The sequence below is a fragment of the Chiloscyllium plagiosum genome, unplaced genomic scaffold (assembly GCF_037043375.1).
Source record: "Chiloscyllium plagiosum isolate Xiang-an unplaced genomic scaffold, Cpla_swu_hap1 HiC_scaffold_23, whole genome shotgun sequence".
Taxonomy (NCBI): domain Eukaryota; kingdom Metazoa; phylum Chordata; class Chondrichthyes; order Orectolobiformes; family Hemiscylliidae; genus Chiloscyllium; species Chiloscyllium plagiosum.
In genome coordinates this window covers 19,473,292-19,490,786 of record NW_028270161.1, presented here as the reverse complement: position 1 = coordinate 19,490,786, position 17,495 = coordinate 19,473,292, and the positions used below count along the sequence as shown (strand labels likewise).

The 17,495-nt window shown below is 38.9% G+C and overlaps 1 protein-coding gene across 1 annotated transcript in view; it reads right to left on the bottom strand.

The window, feature by feature from the left end:
- snd1 (staphylococcal nuclease and tudor domain containing 1) overlaps positions 1-16,574 on the bottom strand; it is an 890,588-nt gene extending 874,014 nt beyond the window's left edge. Inside the window, exon 1 of the mRNA XM_043713955.2 lies at positions 16,451-16,574. Within this exon, the coding sequence (XP_043569890.2) occupies positions 16,451-16,534 (84 nt within the window). The 5' untranslated portion in view covers positions 16,535-16,574. The remainder of the gene's footprint in view (positions 1-16,450) is intronic.
- Between the last annotated feature and the right edge of the window lie 921 nt (positions 16,575-17,495).

The following is a 17,495-nucleotide window of genomic DNA, read 5'->3' as shown; positions in this document are numbered from 1 at the left end:
AAAAGTGACTCCAAACCCACTTAACTGACCTCTTGACAGTCAGAGATGGGTAATAAATGCTAGCCTGGCCAGTAACTCTAAGTAATTTGTATCTGTCTTCACAGTAGAAGACACAAACTCATGAACAGTTCAAAAATCAAAATGATAAAAGGTATAGAAAGAAGCTAAAACAATTGCTACGAGAGAACACATACTAGGAAAACACATGGGATGAAAGGCCGATGAATCCCTTGGACCTGATAGCTCCTATCCCAGGGCTCTATGGTATTGGCTACAAAAATAGAGGATACATGATCATAGTGATTTTAATTGACCACTTCAGACGTGTAACTTTAAAAATTCAAGAGTAAACAGAAAAGGGAGTATGGCCACGATCAGCCATGACCTCATCGCATGGCAGGACAAGCACAAGAGACTGCATGACTTACTCCCATAATTCTTATGATCTAAGGAGTGCAAGCATTGTACATTAAGATTGTACATTAAGATTGCACATTGAATTTATACATCCTATTCTGGCTGGTAGTGTACAGGTACAGGCAGCAGACCGCACATTTCTATTAACAGGATTCTTTTCTCTTCTCAAAATGTTTGACATGTCAATGGTGGACATCACACAATACACAAGTTCACCAAAAGTTGTATAATTTTGCAGCCCATTATGGAGGAAAATACACAAACAAGCAAATCATTTTCAAGAGGGTAATTACTTGGAGACAATATAAACAGGAGGAAGTGGTGGTGTAATTTTGTAGAAAAGGTGTTTTCAATCAAAATTGGAGAATGCAAGTACAGGGAGTGATAAACATTTAGAAATTGAGGAATCTGATCAACTAAAAGCACATTCAGGATTAAGAGATCATGGGTTTGTCTGACACACAATTCTCTGTCCTCCAGAACCTGAACCCAAATCATGATCAAGCAGGTTTACTTCTTGTGATAACTAGGTGGCCCTACATAAAAGAATTTGAGCAATTCCAGTCTAGTTCCACAGCATAAAACTCAGCAATAACTATTAATCTCATTTAGTAAAGCCACGCAAACAACTGCTATGGAGAGACAGGTAGAAGTAGAGTTTAGGCAAACTGTTGAACCAAGTGGAAGGTTTATCATGGGTCTTGCAAAACTACACCAGATTTGCAAAGGTTGATGCCTATTGGCAATAAGTGGAAAAATGATTTACATTTTTAATTCCCCACTACAGGAAAAACTTGTCCCAATTGTCCCAATTAAAATCCAAACTTCTCTAATTAAAGGCATATGAATAGGAAGGGTTTGGGGGAATATGGACCGAGTGCTGGCGGGTCGGACTCGATTGGGTTGGAGGTGTCTGGTCAGCGTGGACGGGTTTCCATGGTGTACATCTCTGATTCTAGTACAATTTCAACATTTAAAAAGGATCTGGATGGGGATATGAATAGGAAGGGTTTGGAGCGATATGGACCAGGTGCTGACAGTTGGGACTACATTGGGTTGGGATATCTGGTCAGCATGGAGGAAGTGGACAGAAGGGTCTGTTTCCGTGACTCACATGTACAAGTGTTGATCTACACTCCACTGCCATACTAAAAGGTGAGAAAAGTTGGAAATGCACCATGTCAATGAGAGTTTTCTTCTATTAATGATGTTCAAGCATGAATATGCATTTTCTGCAACAATGTTATTTTACTCTCCTACTTCTTACATGTACATCCAAATGTACAAAGATATTGAAATTCATTTTTGGAAGTCACAGTAGTTTTATAATTATGTGCCTCAACCACCCACATAAAGATGCCACAGTGAACTGCACATTGCTCAAATCAATGATTTAAGGAGGAAAATTACTATCTACCAGTTCAGGGGTATAATGTAATGACATGTCACACATCAGAAGACTGATGTTAAAGTAGGAGAGACAGTTAAAGTACTGTCTGCCTGAGTTTCCACCGCCCTCATAGGGATCTGTGGAAAATGACTAACAGCCTGCAGAAACAAAATAATTTAACATGGGTCAATTCCTCAGAACTCTTGACAGTAGGTTTGCAGTGTTCCTTGGTGTTGAACACAACTGAAAGACTAGGGCCCTATCAGAAGGAATCATGTAAAATTATCTGGATTTTATCCATTCTCTCAATCACCTGCTTTTTGCTATCAACATACATACTTATTACAAGTAGACATTTCACTTCCCATATTCGATATTTCAGGCCATGAAACCAAGCACAATATCAGCCGACCAGCTCCCCCGTTCAGAATTGAGCTCGCGCTGGATTAAATTTATGCTCATTTAATGCAAGTCCATCCCACTATCCAATTTAACCCCCTTCTATTTCCAATTTGAGGTAACTGCATCTTTTGGCAAAAATAGAATTTTTAATTACTGCTTTAAACTACTACGGAATTAACAATAAAAAAAGTAGATATTGTCCAATAGATCCAGTACAGATCTTACAAACTATATTACTTTTCAGACTTGAATTATTCGTATTTCCACGCTAATTGACCATATACATTACATCCAAGACCAGAAGTCATCAGAACTGGTTCAATGAGAATGACATCATCCAAGACCACGCAAGGATCCACCGAACCTCTGACCAAGGACATTGCGTTTTTTAGGTGGACAACCATACTCACTATGACTAACAATCAAAGACATCCAGCATTAGTACATAGAGAAACTACCAGGAATCTGAGAAGTAACCCACGCTTGAAATATCGCATTTTTAACAAATTATCACAAACTGCATGTATACTGCACCAACGACTTACAGGTTGAGTGACATAATCAGGTTACATTGACTGGAGTCTGTGTATTATCAAGGCACTTTAAATGGAGCTTTATACACTCATTTTTAAATGCAATTTTTACTTTAGACTTGAGGCTGACTGTCATTTATTGGTTCATATATACTAAATGTCAAAAATGTAGAAATGGTTATTCCTCCCAAATTCTGGCCCCTCAAATTTAGATTTACAGACAAAGAGAGCTACGAATCTTCTCAAAACTCACTAAGACAAAGAGTTGTGCTTTAAAGGAATACATCAAAAGATAATGCATCCAAAACAAAGATATACATTCCTCAGAGAAATCTATTAGTACAAGTTGGGAACTGTTTATTCACTTAACAGCTAGATTCAAATTGTATCCAGGTACAAACACAGCCTTGTCTGCTAGCTATAGGACTTCAATTTGAAATTAGTTCTTAAACAGTCCCTATTACAGAACTAATTGGCAATCATATTTTGAAAGGCCAATTATGTGAGAAAGATAAACATATCACTGCCCCTCCACAGTGTCAAACTAATTACTGTCAAAACACACTGCCTGAAATGAAGTTTTATTCTCAACATCAGCATCCTTCAATATCAGGAAGAAAAGAACCAATGACAAACATCTTATATTTAAGAAAACCCGAGTAGTCTTTCCTCCAGTTTTCTCCCATTTGCATTTCATAGTTACCAGTTGCTTTACTGCCCATTCCAAACAGTCTTTATTTGAGAATATCAAATAAATGTCACTTGCCTTTGGATCACAGAGGAAACCATGTCCTTTCCCTTGACCACAGTTCAAATCAGAAATAAGAACTTGGAGTTACAGTTCCCACTATCCCTGGATTGATCAGCGTGACAAAAAAAAACGACTAGCTGGGATGTTAATAGTTTATATGCACCAGTCCCAGACCAAGTTAACTTAAGGTGTCAAGCAAATTGAGAAAAATGACAATTTGCTGATTTCACTGACAACGTGGAATTCAATAGCTCGAACCATTGATGGTATTAAACATCAGTACCATCAAGACAATAGTTGTCAAAATCAAACGTTGCACAATAAACTTTTTTTTAGTTCTTGTAACAATCACAAAATTGTTACTGTGCAGAAAACAGCCATTCCAATTGTGCCCAAACTGGGTGTCTTTTCCCCATATTCCCACACATCGTTTTCATTCAATATCTTGTTGAATGCCTCAACTGAACCTATCCCACTGCATTTCCAGGCATGACATTGCACTCCTCACAAAAAAGTATGAAAAAAAATTCTCACCCTTGATTCATTGGCATATCACTAAGTCTATGTCCTCACAATATTTCCTTCTTTTACAAGTGGGAATTCATCTCCCTATTGACTCTATCCAAACTGCTCAGGATTTTGTAAACCTTTATCAAAAGCTTCTTTCAGCCTTCTTCTGTCCAAGGATAACAGTCCTAACCTCTTCAATTTATTCTCATAACTGACGACTCTCACTCCTGGAACCATTTTTGTAAATCACTTCCACACTGTGCTCCAAGGCATTCACGACGTTACTGTCATGTGGCGCCCACAATTTTACACAATAATACTCCAAGTGAGGTTGAACAACTTGCACCAACCAAAATGCAACACCACACACATTCCTGCACTGAATCTCATCCATCATCTACTGGCCACTCCACAATTTTTTATTAAATAGATATTTTTAAACCAACCTATTCATATTTGCAGTAGAATTTGAACTTGTGTCTTTCATTCAGATGCAGGGACACTACCACTGTCAAGTGAGAATAACTCCGACCAATAATTGAAAATATCCAGATCTTTTATATCAGCAGTTACTGAAATATTTGCTTTTCATTTTAATTAATCCTGAAGTGAAGTAGGAAACCAGGTAATAACATTTTATCTAATATCAGAACTATTTACAAAGACCAGCATTAGAAATGAACGCAACACCCAGGAAGCATGCAGAGGCCAGAAACTCCTCTCCATACTTCTAGAAGTCTCTCTTTATATATTCTCAAATTACTTAATCAAATGCCCTCCACCATTAATCCTATAATACAGTAAATACTCTATCCACAGATTCCACTCTTCTCCAAATTAAAACTTCATATCACACAAACAATATTTCAAAATAAATCAGACAAAATAAAAAAACTTCCATTTCCATACATCACACTGTAAATAGACCTCAAATTGTTTCTTTGAACAAACATTCCTTTTTGTAAAGCAATAATTTCTTTTCTTTCACACAACTCTTTTACTCTAGCAAAATGTCAAGATTTTACTATGGACAATTAATCTTCCAAGTCCACCAACCAATTTAATATCGGGACATTTGTTTTTGAAAGAAAACAGCTTTAAAACACTCAAAATTGTTCTGAAATGTCTACAGAAGACACTTCACTTACAAGGCAGGCCAAGTTTCTAAAACCTCTGACGTGGATTAACAGGTAACAAGTTTGGCCATTTTGCCTACAGAATTTCATGCTTGCCATCAACTGAACTACAGTATCTGGAAAGAAAGCCACAGAGATAAAAGTAATCTACCAAAACTCATTATGTAAGAGCGCTGAAGACTGCCTAGATGTTTCAGTGGCACTTTGGTAGGTTTAACAATGGGCAAAAAAACTCTTCCATTAAAATGGTTTGTCCCTATAGTTTGTGCACCAATAGCCAGTTATCACAAATAACCCCTTCATCAAAAGCTATGACTGTAAGCTAATTTGCTTGATACAGAAACAATATCAAGAAAGTCTGCAAATTTGAATAGTGATGGCTTTCTCTCAACAATTTTTTTTGAAATTGTAACAGAGTCTGAGCTCTCACAATTTTGTAACAGACTCTATTACAATTTGAAATACATCACATGAATAGTAGAACTTTTTTTAAGTTTCAAAAGCCATGGCACCCAATCTGGTTAAGGTTGAAATGCAACGTAGAAGACTGTCTCCAAAAGCAGAACCAGCTTACATTGGCCACAAGCTCACTGAAACTTCAAGACGACTAAAGTAACTGCAGAATGCATAATTCTTCTTACTTATAGACTTTAATGCTTTTATAAGTAAAGAAAATTATACAATCAGCTGCATTTGAAAACTCATCCAAAACACTTGCATAAGAAATGGCACTAAAAAGAACTAATTTCATGACCGCCTGGAATTTACAGTACAGATTTTTTTTTTTTTAAATATTTTATTCTCCAGTAAAATGTCCTCAATTGTGCTACTTCCTCAAAGTACTTAATTCCAAAGCACCCAAACTGGTGTCTGGCCTTATCTGAGCCAACTTTCAATCAAGCTTCTTAACTGCTCTGTCTCCTCTTTAGATGAAAGATCACTATTCTGTGATGACCAAGCATACTTTATCAGGATCCAAGTAATACTTTCTGGATAAGATTTTGATTCAAGTTTACTCTTGACCTATTCTGATTAACGTCTAAGCCTACAGATGTAAATGCCCCAAAGCCTGACTGGCCATGCTAAATTGCTCTTTAGCTTTATTTATTACAAATTGCTCAAACTCCATAAAATTGCCCCATAATAGACCTTGGTCATGCACAATGATGCCAAATATTTTCCCTTTACAGTATCAGTAGAATGCTGTTGGTTCTGCCTTCAGAAGCACATCCTTTCAACAACCCAAATCTAATCAAGAAATACATAACCTCAATACATCACTTAGTCTATTAAGTTAATTTTAACAGCATTCCTTCTATGCTGTACTCAAAAATACTTCCCTTCGGAACTTTTCTGCCTGCAAAAAATAAAAGGTACCACCCACCTGCATTCACACAAATGTGCGCCCAACAGTACTCACGATTTAAATTCCGCTATGGTGGGGGTGGGATTTTTATTTAAAAAGAGGAAGAAAACAGGACAAATGGGAATTCTGACATCTTGACCTCCAAGTCTCTTTCCAATATTTCATTCACTAGTCTCACTTCAACCTTATCAGATCTATTTGGGAGTACATTTCCCACACATATCCAACTGTGTGATGGGTACTTTATCGGGCACTTCAGAAATAGACACCAAATTAATTCCAACTATTCAAATCTATTTTTGTCTCTCCAATTAATTTATTGGAGGCCACAAAACATGCCAGTTATAAGGAGCTTTTAAGAGTGCCATATTGCTTTTTTTTCCACTGTTCCACCCCAAATTGCCATTCCACTGATCTTACTTCTTCTCGAGTGATGCGGTCAATATCTGACTATTCCAGTAGCTTTCCCTGTTCTAAGAATAGTCACATATCTCTTCCCTGTATGCTGTCCTTTGGATAATACAGGTATAGCCTGGACCCAAGAGTAAGTGTTCTTGTCGCCACCATGCTCAGATCCATTGTATGCTTCACCATAACTGTCAAACGCATAAATGAGAGACATGGAATATCTTATTGCCCTCTAATTGTTCCGATTCTGAATCTTTGTAATCAGTCCCAATTAACCATGATGAATGAATGTTCATAACCTGACTACCATTTTGGAAAACTATGGCCTTGCTATCTCACTGTACATATTACCAGACAATTTTACACTATGACTTTCTTTTATGGTCTAATAAGCCCTTGACACTGAAGTTTGCATTGTTTGGTCTTCTGAGATCGCATACACTCCAAATTTTCTCCAATAATTCAGCCTTCTCGTAGTTATCAGGCGACAGTGTAATGATAATGTCACTGGGCTAGCAATGCTGAACCCCAGGTTAACTGTCTGAGACCACTGATGCGAATCCCAACTTGACAAATGGTGAAACTTAAATTCAATTAAAAATTCTGGAACAAAAAACTAGTCTTAATTGTAAATATAGAACCCACCATTGATTGTCATCAAAGTTCATGATCTTAGAGAAGGATTATCTTAGACAACGCAATCTTACCTAATCTGGTCAAAAAATGTGACTTCAGACCCATCAAACTGACTTCTGGATGATAAATGCTAGCCTAGCAAGCAATGTTCATAACCAATGAAGAAATTTTTAAAATTCTATAAAATTAGAATGTTTGTGGCATTGAACCACCTTTAAGTCCAGTTATTACTAAATTCCCATGTCAAACTGAAATGGCAGTTTTCCATATTGTTACATGACATTTTTCACTAATTTCTTCAATTAACCATATACATTCAACCTATATGTAACCTTTATCAGCATTTTTACTCAAAAACTTTCAATCACATTTTTAGCCTGTGACAAGAGCAGCAGATCCCTGTAACTTCAAGACAATTTGTTTTTTTTTCCCCTGATTCCTACCACTTGATGTCAGCAAAAAGCCTCTACCATTCTGATCAGGAACGTCAAGTTTTGCTAAGGGATATAGTAATACCTAATCAGGTAAATTGCAGATTCACTGACTTTCTTAAATCAATCGCTTTGTTATTTCCCATGTTCAAAGTCACCTGTACCTTGTTCAAAAGAGTATTTCATTGAGTTTACGTCAGTTCTACTATAAAAGTGGCATACTCCAGCTATTTTATCTGGATTACCATTCTTTCAATGAGTTCATTGTATCACCAATCTAAAGCTGAAAAAAGGAATTTTCAGAATTCGTTTATACCAATCTTTGCCTCAGTGAATCAAAACAATATTTTAACCAATTGGGTACCAAAGTGCAATCACAACCTAACAGTGCACTTAATGTGACTTCAGCCTCATCTGAACATCCTGCTGATCCATTTTGAGTAGTTAATTGCACAATTGAGTCATATCTGAAGCACTTGTGAACCGTGCATGCTCAAAGTTGAATCCAAGTGTTTATTAACTGGAAAAAATAACTCCCTTTGCGTCTCTGCAACTCTTCTGTCATACATCTAAATGAACGCTAAAAGCTGCAGAGAGTCTTCATTCTGTGCAACACCACAGATTGCCCCACTTGTGCCATCAAGGCTGCTGGGAATGATTACTTTACCAGATGTATGATCTAAAATGGTCTTTCCCCCCCGGGAATAGATTATCAGTTAAGATCAGGAAATTATCGATATATAACAGCTTAGCACAATGCAGCAATTTAAATGCAAGCACTGAATTAGGAAATCACCAAACTGAATTTCTGCAATCTTTTGTGGATCTGTTAAAATTCATGATATATTAATCTTTCAAAATTATCAAAGTCTGACTATTCCTTCTAATATCTAACAGATCATCTTTCTCGTAAATCCAAATCTTAACTGCTATCCAATGACAGGCAACCATCTCACAAAAGTACTCTCTTACTGATTTGTTAGCAAATGACAATGCAAAGTCAATAACTTGTTCTTTTCTTTGTTAGGTCATAACCTGCAACTATATTTCCACTGGCCAGAAGCTGTGGGCTCAGGAGAACTTTAGTGATTTATTTGACCCAGATAATTTACATTTGCTTTTAACCATCCTTCAAAAATAACTTGGATGATCATCATCCATCTGAAAAGAAATTTTCTTAGTTTCCAACTTGCACCTTTAAGCAACAATTCTCTATTAGTATGTTAATTTGTTCTGAAACCAGATGGTTAAGTGGGAAACAAGATGTCAATCTTTTACATAATAAATGTATTTGCAGAATACAACATGACAAATGCATGCCTCTTCCTAACTGACATTGTTTCACAGAATTTCTTTGTTTGTCTACAAAGTGCTTGAAGTAAGGATTTACATGGACCAGCAGAGACCTGCAAAACATTTGCAACTTAGCGTCTTTAAGGCAACAGTAATGCTTTAAAGTTCCATGCCCTATACATTATATTCCTTCCAAAATTCTCATATCGTCCCTATACCATCTGTCAACCACCCACTCCCATATGCCATCCCCATTTCACAGGCCAATTCCGCCTTCCTTCAATCATGCTGTTCTCCCCTCCCCAAACCTGCTCCTACACACCCACCCACCCCACTCCACACCCTCATAATGGCACAATACTTTTGCACCTACATTTTAGGATATGTTAAAGCTACTGCATTTGATGTGATCCTAATTCAACTCAAAAGGGAGCACCTGAGAGAACTGGTGAGGACATGGTAGGAGTACCTAATGTTGAGTTCAATCAATTGAGCAAAGGAGTCATGAAAAAAGCTACTTACTTAAACGTTAGAAAAGCGAGGAATGGCAAGATAGAAAAATTCAGGATGTGAATTCCAGCATTAAGTGCCATGATTCTAAATGTTTAACAACCTGCATTTCTACAGTAGAGTCACACAGCCATAGAGTCATAAAGCACAGAAACAGAGTCTTCAGTCCAACCAGTCCACACCGACCATAATCCCAAATTAAACTAGTCCCACTTGCCTGCTCCTGGCCCAAATCCCTCCAAACCTTTCCTATTCATGTACTTTTACCATATTAAAATATCCCAAGATACTTCACTAGGTTCATTTAGATAAAAATAGCTCTGACAGTAAAGATGAAGCAAAAGAACAAGTCACAGTATACCAGGTTATAGTTCAACAGGTTTATTTGAAATCACAAGCTTTCAGAGCGCTGCTCCTTTGTCAGGTGAAGTGGAGGGAAGCACACTGGCACAGAAAGATAATGGCAAGATAATTCCAGGTAATTAAAATAGTGTCAACAGATAAATACAAATAATGTGAGTACAGTGTCGATAGGCTGAATAACAAATCTTTGCCGGTAGTCAAGAGAGTCAAATGGTGTGAATAAAGTGTCACCAGTTGAATAACAAGTGAAGGAATTACTACAAAACCATTAATTACAAATAATCAAAGATAAAGTGATGCTTGATGGCTGGAATAACATGAGTAAGATATCAAAGTCGCATGACGAGGGTCTAAACAAAGTTACAGTAATAAAAAAACTACGTAAACAGATTAAGATAGAGAGATAATAACAAGTAGTCAAGGTTGGAGGAACGATGAAGGAAAAGAACTGTGGTGAGAAAAGATAGAAAAAAGAATCAAGCTGCCGAATAAAATGTCATACAGAAGAGAGGATAAGAGCTTCAACACAGCCAGTTTCTGAATTACAGAAGGGTCAGATCCCATCGAATTTTATAATGTGAACATGGCTGTTAAACTTCAATACACTAGGGAATGAGGAGGCAATGAATTTCAATTTGGTGAGCAATAGATGATCACCTAATATGGAGTGGAACATTCCCATTAGATCTTGGTCAAATTGGACTGTGTGGGGTGGAGGAATCAAGTCTACTGGTGGCAAAGCCTGAAACCTCAGCTCCAATGAACATGAGATTTGAGCAGAAGTGAAAATAGTTCTTTATGGTGGCAGGTGGCAAACAGATGAACAAACTTAACGCAAGTTATTTTTATTCCACATCTGCACACTTTAAGGAATACTTTGCATAGATTTGCAATCTACTTTACATAAACACCTATGCCTCACCACTGGTCCATTTTTACCTTTTTAAGAGCTTTCCCAGACATTTGCTCTAAATCAAAATAGTGCTTTGGGAAAGGAAAATTTCAAATCAAAGTTCTAAGAAACATTGCTATCTGGGGTTTTACTCAGCTGGGTGACAGAATAATAAGGAAATGTCCAGTGTGCAATTAATTTTATCCAGTTTTCTGGAACCTACATGCTCATCTAGTTGAAAACACTGTACAATAATTTTTGATAACAGTACAGATAAAATTGGGCACAAGCAGTGTTGTAGAGATGGCATACTAGTTAATTTTCATATCAACTCCACCATTTCAGTATTCAATACAAGAAGCAATTCACATACATAATACATTTGTATGTTTTACAGGATGCTTTACAAGGGGTGGCTCAGTGGTCAGCACTGCTGCCTCACAGCACCAGGGACCCAGGTTTGATTCCCACCTCAGACTGTCTGTGTGGAGTTTGCACATTCTCCACGTGCCTGCGTGGGTTTCCTCCGGGTGCTCCGATTTCCTCCCACAATCCAAAGATGTGCAAGTCAGGTGAACTGGCCATGCTAAATCGCCCATAGCGATTGGTGCATTAGTCAGGGGTAAATAAAGGGTTAGGGAATGGGTCTGGGTGGGTTTCTCTTCGAAGGGTCAGTGAGGACTTGTTGGGCTGAAGGGCCTGTTTCCATACTGTAAGGAATCTAACCTAATCTATGTCTACACGCTCACTTAATTCCTTAATAATTCATTAAATTAATACCTGTTGCTATCTGTGTATTAATTGTCCCATTCTCCCCAGCTCGCCAAAATACTAAAGATTCTCTTCACACCTTCATTCCTGCTTCACAACATAACTCTTCACATCCAATAAACCTGAAGTGCTTGCAAGACCCAAGGGTCCAGGTAAGGATGGAGCAATTTCAAGTCCTCCATCAGAACCTATAATACACAAACTAGAAAATAATCTCAGCAACATGTTAAATACTATCTTTCAGGTGACACGCTACACACAACATTGGGATGTTATTAAACCGGAAAGAGTGCAAGAATGATTTAGACGGATGTTTCTGAGACTGGAAGGATGGAGTTATAAGGAGAGACTGGATAGGCTGGGACATTTTTCTTTTAGCGTAGGAAGCTAAGGGGTGACCTTAGAGAGGTTTATAAAATTATGAACGGCACAGATAAAGTAAATAGCCAAAGTCTTTTCTCCAGGGTAAGGGGGTCCAAAACTAGAGGGCATAAGTTTAAGAGAGGGGAAAAGATTTAAAAGGGACCTCATGGGCAACATTTTCCCCACAGAATGTGGTGCATATATGGAACGAGTTGCCAGATGTGATAGAGGCAGGTACAATCGTAACATTTAAAAGACATTAGGACAGGTACATGGATAGTGACAGTATCCACTGCAAATGGGCAGACAACAGGAAGGGTTTAGAGGGCTATGGGCCAAACACAGGCAAGTGGGACTAGTTCAGTTTCTGAAACCTTGTCAGCATGAACGAGTTGGGCCAAAGGGCCAGTTTCAATGCTGTATTATACCTTCAACCAATTGCTTATTGAAATCCACCAGTTCCTATTCAAGTTTGTTCTGTGGGGCCCTGTCAAGTCCAGATTTCTGTATTACAATGAACACAAACTCGCTTTGGAATAGCCCAAGAAGAAAAACTTTTTTTTTTCATATTTTCATACCTAAGGGGTAAAGTTGCCATAGTCTTACCAGTACATAGCATGGCCTCTCATTAGAGAAACACTAGTGGTGGTTTAACCGGAGGGTCATCACACCTCAGACAAGAAAAGATTAGATTAGGTTAGATTCCCTCCAACATGGAAACTGGCCCTTCAGTCCAACAAGTCCTCACCAACCCTCTGAAGAGCAACCCACCCACACTTATTCCCCTACCCTGTATCTACCCTTGACTAAGGCACCAAACACTATGGGCAATTTTGCATGGCCAATTCACCTAACCTGCACATCTTTGCATTGTGGGAGCAAACCAGAGCACTAGGAGAAAGTGAGGACTGCAGATGCTGGAGTACCAGAGTTGAAAAATGTGGTGCTGGAAAAACACAGCAGGCCAGGCAGCATCCGAGGAGCAGGAGAATCGACGTTTTTGGGCATAAGGCCTTCTTCAGGAATCCTGAAGGAAACCAGAACACCCAGAGGAATCCCACGCAGACATGTGGAGAATAGGCAAACTCTACACAGCCAGTGCCCAAAGGCAGGAACCGAACCCGGGTCCCTGGTGCTGTTCGGCAGCAATGCTAACCACTGAGTCACCATGCTGCCCACAAACGTAAGACACCAAGCAGAAGAAAAAAAACTTTATGGTAACCTCAGCCAGTACAGGAATTGAATACACATTGTTAGTACTACTGTATTGCAAACTAGCCATCCAGCCAACAGAGCTAACGTTTTCGTTACTATATCACATCAACTTTTCTGCACATGAATTTAAAAACTTTGCAATGGATAATTTAGTGTAGTATTCAATTGAGAAAATCTGTTTTAAACCTACAACTTCTGAAATCAATTACACAAACATGCTCATTCCAATATCCATGTATTGGAACGGACTACTGATGAATCCTGTTCAGGACGATTCTCAGTTTCTTCAAGTAATAACACCAAATCTGCCAATACCCACACTTGCCTGTCACTGTGCTCAATAAATAGCTGGGGCAAGACACACTGAAGATCATTACTGAAATTAAGCTAAGAACATTCTTCCATAAAATTACTCTTGGTTTATAACAAGACACTGAAATTGGAGTAATGGACGGCAAAGGTTACCTCAGAGTACAACAGGATTGCGATCAGATGGGCCAATGAGCTGAGTGGCAGATGGAGTTTAATTTAAATAAATGTGAGGTGCTACATTTTGGAAAGCAAATCTTAGCAGGACTTATACACTTAATGGTAAGGTCCTGGGGAGTGTTGCTGAACAAAGAGACCTTGGAATGCAGGCTCATAGCTCCTTGAAAGTAGAGTGGCAGGTAGATAGGATAGTGAAGGCAGCATTTGGTTTGCTTTCCTTTATTGGTCAGAGTATTGAGTACAGGAGTTGGGAGGTCATGTTGCGGGTGTACAGGACATTGGTTAGGTCACTGTTAGAATATCACGTGCAATTCTGGTCCCCTTCCTCTCAAAGATGTTGTGAAACTTGAAAGGGTTCAGAAGAGATTTAAAAGAATGTTGTCAGGGTTGGAGGATTTGAGCTATAGAGAGAGGTTGAGTAGGTTGGGGCTGTTTTCCCTGGAGCGGAGACTGAAGGGTGACGTTATAGAGGTTCATAAAATCATGAGGTGCATGGATAAGGTAAACAGATGAAGTCTTTCCCTGTGGTGGGGGAATCCAGAACTGAAGGGCATAGGTTTAGGGTGTGAAGGGAAAGATATAAAAGGGACCTAAGGAGCAACTTTTTCACGCAGAAGGTGGTGCATGAATGGAATGAGCTGCCAGAGGAAGTGGTGGAGACTGGTACAACTGCAGCAGTTAAAAGGCACCTGGATGAGTTTATGAATAGGAAAGGTTTAGAGGGATATGGGCCAAATGCTGGCAAATGGGACTAGATTAGGTTAGAATATCTGGACGAGTTGGACCAAACGGTATGTTTCCATGTTGTACATCTCTATGATTCTAATATTAGTCCACAAATTGGGAGAGTTAACGATTACAAGTCCAGGTAACTTACATTGGAGACTATGCAAATTGGTAAACAAAAATGTTTGACATTCCACCAATTGTGTTTAACAGACACTACATATGTTACTAAGCAATCACTGATTTTTTTTTAAATTAGACATCCCTAAATTTATGTTTATCCTCCATTTCTTTTGGCAAAAATATAAAGTACACAATTTTGCACGCCAAAGTTTAACAGGATCCCCACAGAGAGCATATGTTCAATATTATCAGCAGAATCATGATTTCCAAGAATAATCATGAGTTATCTTTCTTAACCACACTGCATGAACAGTTGCCAATTTATGTTTAAAATGGTACAAAATTCTACATTATGATCCACTGATGTTCCAAGCCATATAATGCACCAGGTTCAATCACTAGTCTGTAGTGATCGAGTCAGGGCAACAGTTGGAAGTACTATATGTTACAAGTCAATTTTACTTAAAATTTGCATCACAGGCCCAAGATAAGCAAACACAATCTAGTCAAGATTCTCTATTAATTATCTAGTGAATCAAAGCAGAAATGTTGGGCAAGACAGCAATTGAGTTGGTTGCATTACCCACCTGCACTGATGTCAAAGGCATAAGAATGGGTAATTAGCAATGCATTTATTAGCATCTGAAACATCATATCCTCGCAAAAGACAAAACCTTGGGGATAAGAAAACTGCAGGAGAGAAAGTCAGATCAACCAGATAAATTAAACCTTTTTCAACAGGAAATTGCTTTCCAAAATGATAGTAATAACATGAACAAATCTAATGCCGCAGCCAACTTCCGTGCATCTTCTCACATGGTGCTGATAATCAATAATATCATGCATTCACCTGGAACACTTTAGTTCTGTTAATATAGCCCCTCGCGAAAAAAAATGCATTATCAAGGACAAGTTCATAAAAGTCTCTGCATTAAAAAACATTCTGTACACTTAATTCAAGGTCAACGCTTGAAAGTGAAACTGTTCTATGCTGTCTTTAACTCATAAGTACAGAAATCGTGATCCAAAAGAATAAACTGTTGAAAAGTAGCGATTAAAGACTGAATTCTATTGCAAGGTTTAAAAGCAACGAGTTGCTTTCTGCGAAGTTCCGTCAATAAACTGAAGTTTTTTTAAAAAAATCTTAAGTCCCTCCATCTGATTGATGCAAAGAGCCACTCATCATATGTTGCGCTCACTCATTTTCTCCCCAGTTTACGTGGCTCAACCAGTTACTCGATATCCTTCCTGACAAGATTATAAAACAGATTTAATCCCAGAATATGCTCAAATATATTAGGTAGAGACACGAATTTTCTCTCCGTTCGCCCATGTACTTCAGTTATTTCAAATTCCCTCGAATGATCTCACGTGAAGCTGCTCCGGACCCGGGAGAACACAGTAACTCCCACGGTTTCTCTTGCGACGTCACCCACCCAAACCATGAACTCTCCTTGTCAAAACTCCATCGCTCGCTGATTCAAAGCCCTAACTTTCCGGTTTTGAATGCTAAGGAGTTTGCCGGAGAATTTCGCTTTATGCACAAGTTAAACCGCTTTCGGGGAGCTTCGAAGCTCAAACTGCTGTGTGTTTATTCCAACCCCGCCAACCCCCCCACACTTTTTGCACACCCTTTGTCAGTCACCCCCATCCTGTGTCAACGCATCATGTAATCCAATTTTCTTTTCCTGCCTCCCACCGTAATGGTGACAGCATCTCACCCACCAGTTTGACAATGCCTCGCTGGAGCGGCAGGGCCGGAGCCGCTGACTGAGTTTGAGAAGGAGTCGCTGCTGCTGCTGTCGCCATCGTGCCTGATCGGAGCGATGAGTGAACCGGAAAAAGAAAACCTAGTGGGGGCCTCGCGCGCTGTATAGATAGAACCGCGCGTCTCCATTGTAATTACTTCCGGGGTGGTAGCGCCGTGTGCTGCAAAACGTCACGGTTACTAGGGAGACATTTCCGGGCGGTGTGTGTGGACACGTCAGCTCAAGCAGAAGGGAATATGTGTATGTGAAAAAAATTATCTTTTCAAAGAGTCTTACACGATCTCTGATTTACTGGAAGCCAGTTATAGCCAATGAAATATATCTAAGGTGTTGTTTGTTACTGTTGGAATGTAGAAAATTAGTGTACTGTTTTCTTTAAGATGCAATTGGTGAATGCTTCAAATCTTAGAGGTGCAGCACAGAACAAAGCCATGTGGTCTAATGAGTCCATGCCGATGCATGTGTTCCAATCGAGCTGTTCCCCAGTTTTCTTCATTTCAGTCTACCGTCCTAACCATCCGAAACACCAACCGAAAGTGCTGAAGAAACTCTGCAGCTCTGGCAATAGTTAGACTGGAATCGTTAACTGCTCCTCTCCCTCTACATATGCTACCAGACCTGCTGAGTTTTTTCAGCATTTTCTGTTGGTGTTTCAGATCTCGAGCATTCTTTGTTTTTACGTTTTTGTCTGAACCATTCTTTGCTTCTTCCTCGTCCTTATCTGGCTACCCCTTACATATTCAAACTATATTACACTGTTGTAGCAAGTGCTGCATTCTCCACACTGTTGAATGAAAAAGGCTTTAGATTCCCCTGTTGACGTTCATTGTAACCAAAATATTTATGGCTTCTAAATGTACTCTTCCCCACTTGAATAATTTTCTCTCTCTGCATCAAGTTTCAAACTAGTACTCCACTGAACCTATGGGCGTTCTCTGCTCTCCCCTGTGCCACATCCTAAGACGAGGTGGTTGTTACCAACCTTCTATTTGCATTGACTC